The 18637-nt window shown below is 39.5% G+C and overlaps 1 protein-coding gene across 18 annotated transcripts in view; it reads right to left on the bottom strand.

Annotated features, from left to right (window-relative positions):
* The window catches only part of NCOR1 (nuclear receptor corepressor 1), a 153056-nt gene that overhangs the window by 120123 nt on the left and 14296 nt on the right, over nucleotides 1-18637 (bottom strand). For all 18 annotated transcript variants that reach the window (XM_013049607.2, XM_045085424.1, XM_045085412.1 and 15 more), the window contains exons 2-3: nucleotides 11608-11785; nucleotides 1395-1528 (exon numbers count right to left, since the gene is read on the bottom strand). In XM_013049607.2, coding sequence (XP_012905061.1) covers nucleotides 1395-1528; nucleotides 11608-11715 — 242 coding nt within the window. In that variant the 5' untranslated portion in view covers nucleotides 11716-11785. The remainder of the gene's footprint in view (nucleotides 1-1394; nucleotides 1529-11607; nucleotides 11786-18637) is intronic.

Below are 18637 nucleotides of genomic sequence, written 5' to 3'. Positions count from 1 at the left end.
GCATTTGTCTATAGATAGAGGACTGGGTTTGGCTTTCTGGATTTTTCTATAGCCTGAGGGAACAGGGAAATGGGGCAAAGGAGAGGGAAACTCGGCTGGGGCTATGATAGCCTTTGTTGAGGATCCTGGTTTCCTCTACAAGCTAGACACAGAACCAGTCATGAGGGCTCTGGCTCATCACTTTGGAAAAAAGCACACCATGCCTGCCCTTCCTGCAAGATGGCACAATGGGATTCCCAAGCAAACAACTCATCACCACTATACCCTCACCATGTATGTTTTTCTCAAATCCAAGAGTATTTATGAGAAACCCTAGGATTTTACTGACCCTCTTTCTTCCCTCAATACTACTTCTTTGAGAGCTGAATTAGAAACTAGGAGGCCACATCATGCAAGATTCTTCTAAGTCCTTTCCTGAGTGCCACTTTTCCGAGTTTATAGCAGTGTGGCTGTATGCCTTTCCTTCTCTATACAGGGTGATTTTGGGTCATTTTTTGAAGAGTTATTTTTGTATATTTGCTAGATATTATGGAGGAGAGTGACCTCAATTCTCTCCACAACATTCACCAAAAAAATGTATTTTATAATAATTTTAAACACAGCCAAATAATTTCAATCCTTTTATCATCTTCAACCCTGAACAGTAAACATATTTTTAAAATAGAAAATCAGATTCTTTATAAAAGTGCTAGAACAAGAAACCCAAAAAGGCCATTTAATAAAAGGAGCTATAATATTTCAAAATACTTTAGATTAAGAGCAAGGATGGGGTAAGAGAGAGCAGAGATGTAAGGACATTAGAGAAAATGAATGTCTACCATGAACAGGGCCAACAACTCCTCTCCTTTGAGGACACTGCCATTACTATTCTCAAAAGTACAAGTGAGAAAACTAAGGTTTGAGGGGTCTGAATCAGTAATTTGCAACCCTAGCTGCCAATGAGAATGACCTGGGAAACTCCAGACATATGCGGACACCTGGGCCCAATCCCAGGAACTGATTTAATTATTCTGAGATGGGGCTTGGGCATCAAGTTTAAAAACCAAGGTGGTTCTATCATGCAGCCTAAATTAAGAACACATTTATACACACGACCAAGATTACAAGCTGACCAGGATCGCAACCTAAGTCTACCTGACTTCCCACTACACAGCAGAACTACGAACTCTGGAAACAAGAGCTAAGAGTTTTTTTTTTTTTTTTTTTTTTTTTTAACTATTACGGTAACTACTCCAAAAGATCAACAAACATAAAAGAGCTCAAAATGTAAATGATAAATGACCCGTCGTGGCTTGGTTATACAATTATAAAAAATAAAAACCACGTTAAACCCAATGGCACACCTGTGAAGCAAACACACACTTGAGAAGAGAAACACAAAAGAGCGCCGTTACCTGTCAGAACCCGGGTGAAATTCTGAGAGCAGGGAGGGTCGTCTGCGAAGCTGCTGCTGCTGCTGCTGCTGCAGGAGCTGTGATGCCTGGCTGACTTCAAGATGAGAAGAACGATAATCAGGGACTGCAAATTCCTAGTATTAAAACAATCATAAATTACTTATTAGCCAAAAATTGAAAAGCATCATTAATTAAACCATGTATAAATGCACAGAGGCAGTTACGGGCACTAAGTATGGAAGGACACAGCAATGATGATTTCCACCTTTCACTGGTCTGATTTGTCCCCATCAACCTAAAACAATCAACATTTTAACTGAGTCTCGTTCAAAAGAATTCAAAATGAAATTCGGTATTCAGTGTGTAGGTGACTCATTCTCCTAAGAAACATACATTACAGTAACTTCCAATCTGTATTATTCAAGCAGTAAGATCTCAAACTCATGTGTTCAATATGAAATCCTAAAAAGCGCTCCTCCAACCTTAAATTCAAAATGGGTGAGCAGGAAGGGCCACATGAGTTAAATCCATGTATATCGGGGGCGCCTTGGGTGGCTCAGTGGGTTAAGCCTCTCTGCCTTCGGCTCAGGTCATGATCTCAGGGTCCTGGGATCAAGCCTCGAATCAGGCTCTCTGCTTGGCAGGGGGCCTGCTTCCTCCTCTCTCTGTGCCTGCCTCTCTGCCTACTTGTGATCTCTGTCTGTCAAACAAATAAACAAAATCTTAAAAACAAAACAAACAAACAAAAAAACACATGTATATCTACAAATGAAGAGAAAGAAATCCAGAGACTCAACCTGCTAGTTCAATGTAACAGTTTCTCCACCATTCCAGGTGGGCGTTTTGAATGTTCTCACACTTTTGACTTTCTGTTGAAAAGACAAAAGCTTCTTTTCAAAAGAAACCTATTAACATTAACAATCATAAACAGATACTTACACCTAGAACCCACAAATAACCCAGGAATTCTCATACGTGTACACACGACGTAATTAAAAGCATATGTTCGGGGGGAAAAAAAAAAAAGCATATGTTTGGGGCGCCTGGGTGGCTCAGTGGGTTAAGCCGCTGCCTTCGGCTCAGGTCATGATCTCAGGGTCCTGGGATTGAGTCCCGCATCAGGCTCTCTGCTCAGCAGGGAGCCTGTTTCCTCCTCTCTCTCTCTCTCTGCCTGCCTCTCTGCCTACTTGTGATCTCTGTCAAATAAATAAATAAAATCTTTAAAATAAATAAATAAAAGCATATGTTCACACACAAAACTTGGGATACAAATTTTCAAAGCAGTGTTATTCACAATAGTCAAAAAGCAGGAAGAATCCAAATGCCCAGTGACTCACAATGGATAAACAAAATGTGGTGCATCTATACACTGGGATGTTAGTCAATCCTAACAAGGAATGAAGTATGGTAGAACCCAGATGAACCTAGAAAACATAATGCTAACTAAATAGAGAAATAAGAGACCACATATCTTATGATTCCAGTTATACACCATGTCTATAAGAAACAAATCAACAGAGACAGAAAGTAGATTAGCCTTTGCCAGGGAATGGAGGGAAGACAAGAATTGGGATTAATTAGTATGAGGTATGGGTTTTATTTTGGATGACAGAAAAGTTCAGGAAGGGGTGCCTGAGTGGCTCAGTCAGTTAAATGTCTGCCTTCAGTTCAGGTCATAATCCCAGGGTCCTGGGACTGAGCCCCTGTGTCAGGCTCGCTGCTCAGCGGGGGAGTATACTTCCCCGCCTCCCTTTGCCCCTCCCTCTCCATATGCTCTCCTCTCACTCACTCACTCAATAAAATCCTTCAAAAAAAAAAGTTTTGGGGGCGCCTGGGTGGCTCAGTGGGTTAAGCCACTACCTTCGCCTCGGGTCATGATCTCAGGGTCCTGGGATCAAGCCCCGCATCGGGCTCTCTGCTCGGCAGGGAGTCCGCTTCCTCCTCTCTCTCTCTCTCTCTGCCCACCTCTCTGCCTACTTGTGATCTCTCTGTCAAATAAATAAATAAAATCTTTAAAAAAAAAAAAAAGTTTTGGAATTAGATAATGGTAATGGATGCCCAACACCGTGAATATACTAGAAGCTATTATATTATGTACTTTAAAATAGTGACTTTTTTTTTAAGATTTTATTTATTTATTTGACAGAGAGACAGACAGCAAGAAAAGAAACAGAAGCAGGGGGAATGAGAGAGGGGAAAAAGGCTTCCTGCCAAGCAGGGAGCCAGTTGTGGGGCTTAATCCCAGGACCCTGGGATCATGACCTAAACTGAAGGCAGATGCTTAATCAAATGAGCCACCCAGCCGCCCCAAAATGGTGAGTTTTATATGAATAGTATGTCAACAAAAAAATGTTTTAATCATAAACAGAATAAAACTGAGCAGTACAGACTGAAACAAGGAACAGATAAGAGGTAGAGAGCCCAGATAACAGTAAAACATAATTTTATGTAGTCTAAGAAAAAATATCAGATACAAAGTTGGAAACATAATCCAGAAACACTAAACACTAAAGAAAACTCAGAATCACTTTTTTTTTTAAATATTTTATTTATTTGAGAGGGAGAGCCTGAGCACCAGGAAGGGCAGAGGGATAAGTAGACTGCCCCCTAAGCAGGGAACCTGACAAGGGGCTCAATCCCAGGGCCCCAAGATGACGTGAGCTGAAGGCAGATGCTTAACGGACTGAGCGGCCCAGATGCCCCAAGTCAGAACCACTTTTTAAAAAGCAGCACAGGGGTGCCTGGGTGGCTCAGTGGGTTAAGCCTTGCCTTCAGCTCAGGTCATGATCTCAGGGCCTGGGATTGAGCCCCACATCAGGCTCTCTGCTCGCTAGGGAGCCTGCTTCCTCCTCTCTCTCTCTCTCTGCCTGCCTCTCTGCCTACTTGTGATCTCTGTCTGTCAAATAAATAAATAAAGATTTAAAAAAATAAAAATTAAAAAGCACCTTAACTCACTCAAAAAAGAATTCACATCCAAAGAAACAGATAAAAGACTAAGTTAAAAAGACACAAGTATAAATTATACCCCCCAAAAAGGGACCAAATAACATTCTAAGAAACAAAAAGTTGATCGATAAAATTAAGCAACAGTAGAACAGAACAGGTGAAGAGGAAGCGAAAACAAAGACAAAACAGGACTTCTCTTATAACACAGCGAAGCAAAGAGCAACAGAAATTAGATTAGGAACGACCTCCCATACCCACAGGTGAAGAGACAATATTCTAAGAAAGAACGGCATTTCTCAGAAGTCAGAAAAGACAAAGTCCTTGCATTTAAAAGGGCATAAGAGAAAAGCTGGGGATAGTTTAAAAATTAATTCATCACACTGGATGGACACAACAAAAATTTCAGACAAGCAAGGATAAAAAGAAAATTTGACTAGGTGTCATAAGAAATAGGAAACAAGTTTCCTACAAAGTAACAAGGATCATAATAAACAGTCTTCTCATCCACAACATTATACAGAAGGAAACAGACCGGAGAAAAACAACTTCAGAGAGAGACACAACTTTGAACCCACAAATTCAATAACCAAACCATCTCAAATTTTAGGACTACAAACTTTTCAGAATTCAAGGACTCCGAAAATGTACCAACCACAGACTCTTTGAAAGAATCTCTAAATGATGGACTATCCAGAATGACAGATTGAGAGTAAGCAGTGAAATGAAACAAACACCAGGGCATGCCGGTTCCAGCTGTGAATATGTAACTGTCCAGAACGACATTCCCACAGTAAACGACTAAAAAAGTGGACAAAATGTAGTTAACTATCTTCAGACCCTGGAAAACAGGCTGCCCAGGTCTCAGTCTCTGAGAAAAATCACAGAAAGAGGGGTGAGTCCTGCTACACTGCAAGCTTTCTGCCTGGAGGCAATATCCACGCTGCATCCCTGGGAAGGAAATCTGAACAGCGCCCTGTACTCTTATTCCCTCAAGAAGCAATCATAGTAGTTTGATAAAGCCACAAGGAGAGCATCTCTGGAGACCTTCTGAGCAGAGGGAATCGCATACAGAAAGATTTCCGGAAATGTGAACTTGGGCTCTCCTAGGTCATTGGCTGAATTCCAATCTGCAAGTGCACAGGAGAGCACAGCTCAGTCCTAAATTAAACATCTCTGGTTGTTCTTAGAAAGAACACTTTGGAGAAACTATAAAACAATTCCCAGAGCTTACACTAGGCCAGAACTCATTCAAATTTCCTCCAGCCAGCAGGAAGAAACCTCAGTGAATACAAGAAATAATCACTAAATACCCCAGAAGAGAAAAGTTTAGATGTGGAGGACAAATAAGACTTAGAATAAAGACTTCTCTAGACTCACCCTTAAAGTGTTTAAAACTAAACCTCAAGAGTTAACTGCTGGGGCCCCTGGGTGGCTCAGTGGGTTAAAGCCTCTGCCTTCGGCTCAGGTCATGATACCAGGGTCCTGGAATCAAGCCCCACATTGGGTTTTCTGCTCAGCAGGGAGCCTGCTTCCCCCGCCCCCACCTGCCTCTGCCTACTTGTGATCTCCGTCTGTCAAATTAAAAAAAAAAAAATCTTAAAAAAAAAAAAGGCACAACAAAGGCACATCATAATCAGATTGCTGAAAACAAGTGATAAAGAAAAAAATCTTAAAAGTAACCAAGAGGGGAAAAGATACTTACATATAAATAAAGACAAGAACGACCTAAAAGTACTGGTTAGAAACCATACACGCCAGAATACAACAAACGGCATCTTTTAAGGTGTTGAGCCATAACTTAGAATTCTGTATCAAGTAAAACTATTCTTTAAAAATCAAGCTGAAGGGACGCCTGGGTGGCTCAGTTGGTTAAGCAGCTGCCTTCGGCTCAGGTCATGATCCCAGCGTCCTGGGATCGAGTCCCACATCTGGCTCCTTGCTCAGCAGGGAGCCTGCTTCTCCCTCTGCCTCTGCCTGCCATTCTGTCTGCCTGTGCTCGCTCTCTCCCCCTCTCTCTCTGATAAATAAAATATTTAAAAAAAAAAAAAAATAAAAAAAAATAAAAATCAAGCTGAAGGGGCGCCTGGGTGGTTCAGTGGGTTAAAGCCTCTGCCTTCAGCTCAGGTCATGATCCCAGGGTCCTGGGATGGAGCCCCGCATCAGGCTCTCTGCTCAGCAGGGAGCCTGCTTCCCTCTCTCTCTCTGCCTACTTGTGATCTCTGTCAAAAAAAAAAAAAAATTCTCTCTCTCTCCCTCATCAACTGCCCCAACCCCCAATGCTCCTGCACACGTCTCTCTCTCTCTCTCAAAAAAAAAGGCGGGGGGGGGATCAAGCATAAATAAATAAATAAATAAATAAAATCAAGCTGAGGGTGTGTAAACCTGGCGATTCACAGACCTGTACCCCTGAGGATAATAATACATTATATGTTTATTAAAAATTTTAATTATTTAAAAAAACAAAAACAAAAACAAGCTGAGGGACCCCTGGGTGGCTGCTAGTTAAGCACCTGCCTTTGGCTCAGGTCATGATCCCTCGGTCCTGGGATCGACCCCCCACCATCAGGTCCCTTGCTCAGCAGGGAGTCGTATTCTCCCTCTGCCCGCCCCCTGCTTGTGTGCACTCTCTCTCTCAAAAAAATAAATAAAATCTTAGAAAAAAAAAATCAAGCTGAAAGGGCACCTGGATGGCTCAGTTGGTTAAGCCTCTGGCTCAGGTGGTGATCCTGGAGTCATTGGGTCCCTGCCCAGTGGTGAGTCTGCTTCTTCCTCTGGCCCTTCCACTTCTCATGCTCTCTCTCTCATTCCCTCTCAAATAGATAAATAATATCTTTAAGAAAAAAATCAAGCTGAAAACTATTTCAGGTAAATAAAACGTGACAGTACACGGCCAAAAGACATGCCCTAAGAGAAATGACGTTTTTCAGGCAAAAAGAAAGTAGTATCAAAAGGAAACTTGAATAGGGCGCCTGGGTGGCTCAATTTTTTAAGCCGCTACCTTCAGCTCAGGTCAAGATCTCAGGGTCCTGGGATCGAGTCCCGCATCGGGCTCTCTGTTCAGCAGGGAGCCTGCTTCCCTCTCTCTCTCTGCCTGTCTCTCTGCCTATTTGTGATCTCTGTCTGTCAAATAAATAAATAAAATCTTTTTAAAAAATAAATAAATAAATTTTAAAAATTTGAAAAAAAGGAAACTTGAATATACATAAAGCAGTGAAAGATTCCAGAAATGTTATATATGTAGGCACTTAGAGAAGAACAAATAATAAAGAGCAGAAATCAATAAAACAGAAAAGAAATGGTGAAAATGGATGAAACCAAAGTTATTCTCAGAACAGAATCAATTAAATTGATGAACCCCTAAGCTAGACTAATAAAAAAAGGAACGGAAAAACACTATCAACCTTAGGAATGATATTACAACAGATCTCAAAGACACAAGATAAAGGGAATAGTATGACAACTTACATAATTTAATATATTGAACAAAACTTCCCCAAACTGACTCAAGAAAAAAAAATCTGAATTATAGCTATTAAAGAAACTGAATTCATAATTTAAATTCTTCACACAAAGAAAATTCTAGGCCCTCATGACTTTACTGAAAAATTTTATCAAACTTCTAAGGAAGAAAAAATACTAATCCTACACAAACTCTTTAAGAAAATATAGGAGGAAGAAACACTTCCTAAGCTAACAACATTCTTTTTTATTTTACTGAAGCATAATCAGCATGCAATGTTATATTAGTTTCGAGTGTACAACATATTGATTTGACAATTCTAGACATTACTCAATGCTTCCCATGACAAGTGTAGTCATCGGCTGTTAACAACATTCCTAATGGTCAAAAACTGAATGCCTTCCTCTTAAGATGAGAAATAAGTCAAGAATGTCAACTCTCACCTCTTCAACACTTTTACAAGCAATGAAAGCCAGTACAATAAGGAAGAAAAGAGAAAGACATGCAGTTTGGAAAGGTACAAGCAAAACTCTTTATTCTCAGATTACAGGATCATCTACATAGAAAATCTTATGGAGGGACACCTGGGTGCCTCAATGGGTTAAGCCTCTGCCTTAACTTAACTTAAGCCTCTGATTTAACTGCTTCTGCTCAGGTCATGACCCCAAGGTCCTGGGATTGAGCCCCACCCACATCATGCTCTCTGCTAGGCAGAGAGCCTGCTTCCTGCTCCCCACTCTGCCAGCCTCTCTGCCTACTTGTGATCACTGTCAAATATATAAAATCTTTAAAAAAAAAAAAAAAAATCTCAGGGCACCTGGGTGGCTCAGTGGGTTAAGCCTCTGCCTTGGGCTCAGGTCATGATCCGGGGACCTAGGATCGAGCCCCGCATCGGGCTCTCTGCTCAGCGGGGCGCCTGCTTCCCCCCTCTCTCTCTGCCAGCTTCTCTGCCTACTTGTGGTCTCTTTCTCTCTGTCAAACAAATTAAAAATTAAAAAAAAAAAAAAATCTTATGAAATCTATAAAAAAGCAACTAAAAGTAACAAGTAAGGTTGCAGGACACAAGATGAATAGACATAGTAGCAATGAACTGAAAATTAAAATTCCAAAATCAATTCATTTATAATACATTTTTGCATCAAAAATATGAAATATTGGGACACCTGTGTGGTGGCTCAGTCAGTTAAGCATCTGCCTTCAGCTCAGGTCATGATCTTGGGGTCCTGGGATCAAGCCTGCTCAGGAGGAAGTCTGCTTCTCTTACTCCTTCTTCCTTTGCCCCTCCCCCATCTTGCTCTCAAAATCTTTTAAAAAAATATGAAACATTTACGAACAAATCCAACAAAAGATGTACACGACCTGCACACTAAAAACTACAAAAAATTATTGAGTCATTATTGAGTCCCACATCGGGCTCTCTGCTCAGCAGGGAGCCTGCTTCCTCCTCTCTCTCTGCCTGCCTCTCTGCCTACTTGTGATCTCTGTCAAATAAATAAATAAAATCTTTAAAAAAATAAAAAATAAAAAAATAAAGTGTAGAGAGAAATGTTAAGAACTTGAATATTCAAAACAACAATTCAGAAAAGAATCACACTACTCAAGTTCAATTTATTCTAAAGCTATAATAATCAAGAGAGTATGAAGTGCTTTATTAAAGGACTACATGTTTGTTTACATGGAAAATCACATCGATACACAAAATACATCAACAGTATAGAGGAAACTATATAAAGAAACAGACTTGCATATATATGGTCAACTGATTTTCAGTAAAAATCTGCAAAAAGGAATTCAGTGTGGAAAGAAGAATCTTTTTAAGGGCACCTGGGTGGCTCAGCTGATAAGCATCTGCCTTTGGCTCAGGTCATGATCCCATGGTCCTGGGATCGAGCCCCGAATTGGGGTCCCTGCTCAGCAGGAAGCCTGCTTTTCCCTCTCCCACTTCCCCTGCTTGTGTTCCCTGTCTTGACATGTCTCTCTCTGTGTCAAATAAATAAATAAAATTTTTTAAAAAAAGGAAGAAGAAAAATCTTTTTAACAAATAGTTTCTAGAACTATTGGAAAGCTGTATGCAAAACAATAACCTCAATTATCCCCTCACATCATAAACAAAATTTAATTCAAAATAGGCGATAGATGTAAATGTAAGACCCAGAATTATAAAACTTAGACAAGAAAACACAGGAGAAAGTCTTAGGGACCTGGAGTTTAGCAAAAACTTCTTAAATATGCACAAAAAGCAAGAAACATAAAAGACAAAAATTAATAAAGCAGACTTCATAAAAATTAAAAACGCATGCTCTCCAATAATACAATTAAGAAAATAAGGCAATACTTCTTTATATAATCAGATAAAACAGAGATCCATGTTAATTAAATAATTTTATCTATAATAGCTGAAAACTGGAATAGGGAACTAGTTAAGTTGTGATAAGTCCATATCCAGCAATAAAAATAAATTACTAAGATGCACCAGAACTTGAATAAATCTCAAAGATAGGGGAAGCAAAAGAAGCCACAAATAAAAAGTTCATATAAAACTCAAAACAAAGGGGATGCCTGGGTGGTTCAGTGGGTTAAAGCCTCTGCCTTCGGGTCAGGTCATGATCCCAGGGTCCTAGGATCAAGCCCCACATCAGGCTCTCTGCTCAGCGGAGAGGCTGCTTTCCCTCCTCTCTGCCCAGTTGCGATCTCTTGTCAGTTAAATAAATAAATAAAATCTTTAAAAAAAAAAAAAAAAAGAATAATCAAAACAAGAATAATCTGGTATGACAAAAAGCAGAGGAGTTGGTTTCCTGAGAGCTGAGGTTTGTGCAAAGTAGAGTAGGAGGACTGACCTAGATGGAGTACAAGGGATGGAGTGACAGAAATACTCTACATGTTCATTTTGGTGCTGGTTTTATGGTGTATGAACTGTCAAAATGTACACATAAAATAAAATTTTATTATACATAAACTAAAACAGTCCATTTTAAAAAGGCAAAAACGAGGAAGGAACAATGATCTAGGAAATTAGTATTCAGACAGAACATGGGTGGAGAGAGGACAACGCAACCAAAATCCAACACCCGATCATGATAAAAATTCTCAATCCAGCAATAGAAAGCAACTTCTTTAAGCAGAAAAGGGCAGCTACAAAAATACACAAACTAACATACTTAACATTGAAAAGTGAATTTTTCCCAAAATAGGAACAAGATAGCAATGTCCACTCTCACTCCATAATCATGACCACACTCATAGGAGTCTCTGAACAGTATTTTATTGGTAAATTAGCTTTCTTTTTCTGAGATAACCATTTTATCTTCCCCTTCCCTTTTTTCTTCAAACCTCTCACACTCCTGTCCCTAGCCCACTCTGAGCTAATAGTCTCACCTATTTTATTTTTCACAAGGTAAATCAGCATACAAACTCTTCCATCTTCCTGCCATCAACCTCTCAAGAAGGTATAGGCCCTATCCTGGCCATCACTCAAGAGACACCAAGTTATCTGGCTAATTCTCAACCAGAACTTGGAGCAATAAACATAGGTCTTAACCTGGAAACCCGAGACAACTGGTATTTTTCTATCAACAACTACTACAAACAAAAACAGACACGTTCACCCCCTGAAATCTGGCATAAAACCATACTAAGACAAAAGATAATCCCCACCCTTGGTCTCCCAATCTTTGAGAACAGTTCTTGACATTTAAAATACATAGATGTACCAATTATATTTGGTTTCTGACCAACAAATGTATTAAACAGAAAAAGTATAACACACACAAACACAACTTACGCAACTGCATAGTGTTTGATACTTACCTGCTGGTGACGCGTGCTGGGAAAGGTGTACTGAACAGAGTGGGGAGGATAACGACTTTGTTCTGTGCTGAATGCTCCTTGGTTGGGAGGATAACCTGAACTTGACATTATCAGTAAAGAAGTCCTCACCAGGCTGTGAGATCAAGTCCAACAAACAATCATGTTTCTAGGAAACCACCTAAACAGGATGGGAAAAAATAGAATTGATAAGAACTAAAGCACCAGGTGTACTTCTAATAAATTATAACTATAACTACATAAATAAAACCACAATTAGCAGTAAAAGCTTTCTCTCATGTATTTACTTAATACAAGTTACTGGAGTTCGAAAAACATTAATGGGTCTTTCCTGGTAGACTTATAAAACATTCCTTAATAGATCACAAACAATAATATCAGTAGCTATAGTAAGTAAAAAGGTGTATAGACAATCTCAGCATGGTACCTGGGACATACCAAATGCTCAACAAACTGTCCTTTTTGTGGATAAATGTCTGAGAATCAAATGTGATCTATTACAGAAAAAAAAATCTATGGTTTTAAGATTTGGGGTTGTAAAAAATCAACTGTTTAAAAGATTCAGGGGCGCCTGGGTGGCTCAATGGGTTAAGCCTCTGCCTTCGGCTTAGGTCATGATCTCGGGGTCTTGGGATCAAGCCCCACATCAGGCTCTCCGCTCTGCGGGGAGCCTGCTTCCCCCCTCTCTCTCTGCCTGCCTCTCTGTCTACTTGTGATCTGTCAAATAAATAAATAAAATCTTTAAAAAAAAAAAAAAGATTCAAGAGTGGGGTGCCTGGCTGGCTCAGCTGATAAAGTGTGTGACTCCTGAGTTTAGGGTCATGAGTTCAAGCCCCACACTGGGCATAAAGCCAACATTAAAATAAAAATTTAGGGAAAAAACAGATTCCAGAGTATCTATAAGGCAAGCATTTACACAGAGGAAATATTATCGTCATTAAATATTTCTGCCCCCAAAATAGCAGCCTAAGAAGACATTCAGGGTAAGAAAGTGTTCAAGGAAGAACAAAGTGAGTTTATCACTTCAAGGAAAACAACTGCCAGTATTCGTGAAAATCAGAATTTTGGAAACACTTATCTGCTTCCATGAGCTTGACAGCTTCCCCACATTTAAAAAACTTCTCTGGCAAGAGTAGTGGTGATACTAACAATTGTGAGTTTTTGATATTACATTATGAAATATGTCAACATTTGAAATATCTGTATAATTGAATGAATCAGTATTTTCCAAATGACCAATACAGAATGTTGTAAAATTATTCATGAATGTAATATTTACTTAAAGTTCAATACATTTTACTACAAATAAAGTACAATAAACTCAATAAATGTTTAATGTGATGGAATATGAAAAATTCATTGATACGGTTTCAGATCCTACACAACAATTAACCTTTAAAAAACTGCCACTTGTCCAGTTAGGAGGTGGTATCAAAGAGTATCTACAATTATCTAAAAAGGCTATTAAAATATCCCTCTCTTTTCCAAATACATATCTGTATGAGATGATCATTTCTTCATAAACTTCAATCAAACAATATACTGTAAAACTGAATGCAGGAACAGATTTGAGAATAAAGCTATCTTTTTTTAAGCCAGGTATCAAAGAGGTTTATAAAAATGTAAAACAATGCCACTCTTCTCAAGTTTTGTTTTAATCCAGAAAACAGCTACTTAACATAAAAAATGTTTTTATAGTAGCATATGGTACATTTATATTACTTTCACATGAATTAATAAGATCTTTAAAATCTCCACTGTAATATCTAATATGGTAAATATCAACATATAGAACCCACATAAGCAAACGTTCTTTGGAGTCCTAAATAATTTTAAGAGTATAAAGGATTCTTTCTTTTTTTTTTTTTTTTAAGATTTTATTTATTTATTTGACAGAGAGAGAGATAACGAGAGAGGGAACACAAGCTTGGGGAGTGGAAGAGGGAGAAGCAGGCCTCCTGCCAAGCGGGGAGCCCGATGTGGGGCTTGATCCCAGGACCCTGGGATCCCAGACACTTAACAACTGAGTCACCCAGGAGCCCCAAGAGTATAAAGGATTCTTGAGACCAAAAAGTTTGATGACCACTGGCCTAGAGAACTAAGTCATCTTCAGACTGACTAGCATTAGTGACCCAGAAAGGCAAGTCACACCAGGTCCATGCACACACTCCTTCTGGAGAATCTGCCCCTAGTTAAGGGGAAGCTTTGACACCACGTTTCTATCAAGTGAACTCTCCTAGTGTACAAGGGTTGTACCACTTAGGTCCCTCACCCAGAATGTGGAATTGAGAACCACAACTACAGGGAACAGAGTTGCAAAGTTAGCTAGAATAGGAGTCACAGTGAGGTTGCAGAGGGAGGGTTGCCAGAGAGGTTGAAGAGGGAGCAGAGAATGCCAGTCTAGACACAGACTAGAGCAGACATGCAGAGACAAAGGGAGCCAAGAGACCTTGCTGGCCCAGGAGACACAGAAGCAACTGCCTTGGCTCCTGAGTCTTTGCTCCAGGGTCAGTCCCATGAGAAGCTGCTGAACTCCTTTCCTTGACCTTGGATACCTGTTAAACTACCTCCACAGTCTTACAGTGAGTCCTCCTTCACCTAATAGAGATGGAGGCTTTTACTTCTTAGAATCGTCAGAGCTCAAGTTAAATCCTAAAATAACTACACAAACTTGGAAAAAAACCCAAACATCATGTAATAGATAAATAAAATCAGGTATATCCGCACAAGAGAATATTATCACACCAAAAAAGAATGAAGTACTGATACACACTGTAACTTGGACAAACCCTGAAAACATTACGCAAAACTACAAGAAGCCAATCATAAAAGTCCAAGCTTCGTGTGATTCCTTTCATCTGAAATTACAGGAGATGCAAATCTACACGACAGAAAGTAGCTTAATGGCTACTTAAGAACGACAGGAGGGGAATGGAGGAACAGCAACTACTTTGGTATAATATATATAAAATGTATCATTTTAGCCATTTTAAGTGTATAACTTTGTAGCACCAGTAGTACATTCACATTGTTGTACAACTACCACCACCATCCATGTTCAGAACTTGTTCACCTCCCCCAACAAAATTCTGTATCCACTGAACACTAACTCCCAGTCCCTCTCCCCTCAGTCCCTGCTAACCACCATTCTAGTTTCTGTCTCCATGAACCAGACTACTCTAAGGACCTCACAGCAGTGGAATCAAACGGTATGTTCTCTGATTGGATATCTGCACTTTGCACAGTATCTCCAAGGCTTATCCATGTGGTAGCATATATCAAACAAATTACCTACCCTTTTAGGGCTGAATAATATTCCACTGTATTGGAGCTTCTTTTTGAGGTGACAAAGAGGGTCTAAAATTGACTGTAGTGGGGCGCCTGGGTGACTCAGTCACTAAGCATCCTTGATCCCAGGGTCCTGGGACCAAGCCCTGTGTTGGGCTCTCTACTCAATGGGGAGTCTGCTTCTAACATTTACAGTACTTTCAAAAAGCCTAAAAGAAATACACATATAGGGGCACCTGGGTGACTCAGCCAGTTAAGCATCTGCCTTCCGCTCATGTCATGATCCCAGGGTCCTGAAAGTGAGCCTGCTTCCAGCTTCTTGTTCAGTGGGGAGCCTGCTTCTTCCTCTGCCGGCCACTCCCCCTGCTTGTTCCCTCTCTATCTTTCTGATGAATAAATAAATAAAATCCTTAAAAGGAAAATAAAGGAAATGCATATATAAACTAAGGAGAGGACATCCTAAGCACAACCCCAAAAACAGAAACAATAAGACTTATATTTTAATCTTATCAAATAAAGTATATATGTATTATATATATAATATGATATATATTGTTTCTGAACAGCAAAGATACCTCAAAACAGCAAACTACAAACTAGAAAAAGTAGGGGTGCCTGGGTGGCTAGTCAATACAGCATGTGGCTCTTGATCTCAGGGTCATGAGTTCAAGCCTCACACTGGATGCAGAGCTTAATAAAAAAAAAGAAAAAAGAAAAAGAAAAGAATATTTAAGAAAAAAAGAAAACTAGAAAAAAGTAAAACTAGTGAAATTTTGATGTAACAAACTATTTCTTACAAATGAATAAGGGAAAAAATGAGCATAACAGAAATATAAGACATGACAGAAATATGGGATTAGCAAAGGAAATAAAATTAATGACACCAATTTCATCAATAATCACAATAAATAAATAAATAATTTTTCCCAAATTGGCAAAACTTTAAAAATAATACCTAGTAATGGTGACAGTTTGGAGAAAAAAGCACTATTTCACAGAATACTGATGTATAGGTAAAATGGGTACTAATCACTCTCTAAAGAAGGATAGCAATATACACTGTGAGCCTTGAAAATACACATATCCTCTACAACAGCGATTCCACTTCTAGGAATTCATCTGATTATTCAATACAGAAATACCTAAAGATGAATGCCTGAGATGTTCCTCAAGGAACTATCCTAAACATCCAATACATCAGCTCAGAAAATCGTTCTTTATATTTTTTTAAGATTTTATTTAAATCTTTAAATAGAGAGAGAGGGAGAGCATCAAAGGAGTGAGAGAGGGAGAAGCAGACTCCTGTTGAGCAGAGAGCTCAACAGGGAACTTGATCCCAGGACCTGAGATCATGACCTGAGCCAAAGGCAGGTGCTTAACTGAGCCCCCCATGTGCCCCTAGGAATTGTTTTTTAAATGTTTAGGTAATGGGAAATTTCATAGAGAGTACGCCACAAAATGTCCACAAACATGAGAATATTTTGTTTTATAAAAGTATGATTTGTATATAACATTTCTATCTAATTTTTCAGTATGTCTATCATATCTTCACAAGGCTTTAAGACCAAAGGCAGAAATGTCACATACCCAACAAGTATCTATTGAAGAGTACACTACTATATACCAACCTGGTTCTAAACAATGGCACAGTATGGCGACTGCAACATGTCCTCTTATTGTGAAGTGACACAGACAATAATCAAGACATAACATGATGAACTGAGGGGCTATAAATAAAACAGGATGGAAGAGAAGGGATAAGGGAGACATTTCTGATGGGTGATCACTGAAAGCCAATCTCAGCTAGGCTGACCCTTTGCCCTGATTTCCTGAAACAGACCCAATTTATAGCTATTGTCCCAGTGCAGTTATTAATTATGCTCCATTTCCTTCTCAAAACTGTCCCAGTTTGGATAACAAATTATATTCTAAGATGACTTTTGAGCCAAAGCTTGCAAGATGAGAACAAGAGACAAGCGCAATCCTTGGAGAGGAACCACACAGGCCCTAAGGCAAAGCGAGGTGGCTTGAGGAGAACAAGGGGGTGGGAGGGGTAGAGGCCAGACAAGAGGCAGAGGGAAATCAGCCTGTGGTTTTGCTGGTACAGGTCTTGAAACCGAAATATCTCCCTCTGAATATTCTGAATATGAATCCCCTTTCTATCTTTATGTTACAAATATTTTCATCCAGAGTTCACGATTTCTTTCACCTGAAGACCTTTTCTACTCCAAAGTAAAAAAATATTCTCTACCTTCCCCTCTGTACTCCTTTAAGGTGTGTGTATGTATGTATATGCATGTGTGTATGTGTATACACACACATATACCTAGTCCATAATAACCAAATTTTTTTTCCAAAAAATGGTAAGGTAGGGATATAGCTGTATTTTCTTCACTAATTGACAGCTAAGTATCCCAACAAAACTCTTACTGAACACATCTGCCTTTCCACACTGATCTGAAATGCCATCCTTTTACAATCCAGCAATTTTGGTACACACGCTAAGGACACACACACACTGTACAAAAGGTCTTTACTGCAGCAGTGCAAGAACCGCACACTCAAACTACACAACACTCCTCCTGTGTACCTACATGTGCTCCAGGAGGAGGGGAAGAGCCAACACATGAGGTTCTTGGTGGGGTTGGCATTTGTTTTGTTTTTGGAAATAGGTATTATTGTGTGTATGATTTTAGAGTTTGTAAAAGTACCCACAGAAGGCAAAAAGGAAAATCTCACCCTGATCCCCCAGCTCTGTTGTCCTTCCAGAAGGCAACCGCAGGTACTAGTTTCTAAAGTATCCTTTAGAAATATCCTACACACACACACACACATCCCTCCCTACATATATGGCAGCACAGTAGATACATACTGTTCTACAGCCCTGCTTTAATCACTGAATGTATCTTTTTCAATATAGCAATCATTGTCATGAGGCTACAAAGAGCTTCTTCATTCTTTCTATTGCTATAGAGTATTTCACAATGTGAGTGTTCAGAAATATTTCATAAATGTTTTGCATGTAATTATGCTCTGCACCCCTAAGAAATGTCTCCCTGATCTGGGGCGCCTGGCTGGCTCAGTCAGTGGAGCTTGTGACCCATCTGATCTCAGGATTCTAAGTTTGAGCCCCACACTGGATGTGGAGATTACTTAAAAATAAAATCTTAAGGAAAAGAAAAAAAAGAAATGCTTACATGATCTATCTCTGAGCTCTCCTCCCAACACAGACATCTTAAGTAAATAAAGCTATAAATGGAATGGAGAGGCAAAAGGAAAGATCTTAGCTCAAGGTCATCCAAATTTTTTCCAACAGTGGTCTACATGATGACACACCCACATCATACTGGTGTTGTTTGTGTCTGTGTTCTTCTGATTTTCAGCAACGATGAATCCTGAGTTCAACACCTAATTCAGTGTCACTCAAGCACAATTTGTCCATGTTTCCCTTTTGTCAGGAATCCTCCATGATATCCTAGTTTTGTGATGTGATTTTAGTGAAGTTTAACTGGACTTTCTCAAAAATAAAACAGAGTTCAGGTACTATCAGCCCAACACAGCTGGCAAGAAAACATCAGCAAAATCAGAGATTAGCCCCTCTGGCACACATGGGTCAAAGCAAGCCCTACTCCTGGCCACAAGAGGGGCAGCCTGGAGACCACTATGTCTTCCCTCTCAAAACTTACCCATAAGACACAAAGCAATAGTTGAGAGCAATAGTTGT

This window comes from Mustela putorius, unplaced genomic scaffold (genome assembly GCF_011764305.1).
Source record: "Mustela putorius furo isolate JIRA1106 unplaced genomic scaffold, ASM1176430v1.1 tig00000867_pilon_pilon_pilon, whole genome shotgun sequence".
NCBI lineage: Eukaryota > Metazoa > Chordata > Mammalia > Carnivora > Mustelidae > Mustela > Mustela putorius.
Note: the sequence above shows the minus strand (reverse complement) of the source record. Positions and strands in the feature narration are given on the sequence as shown.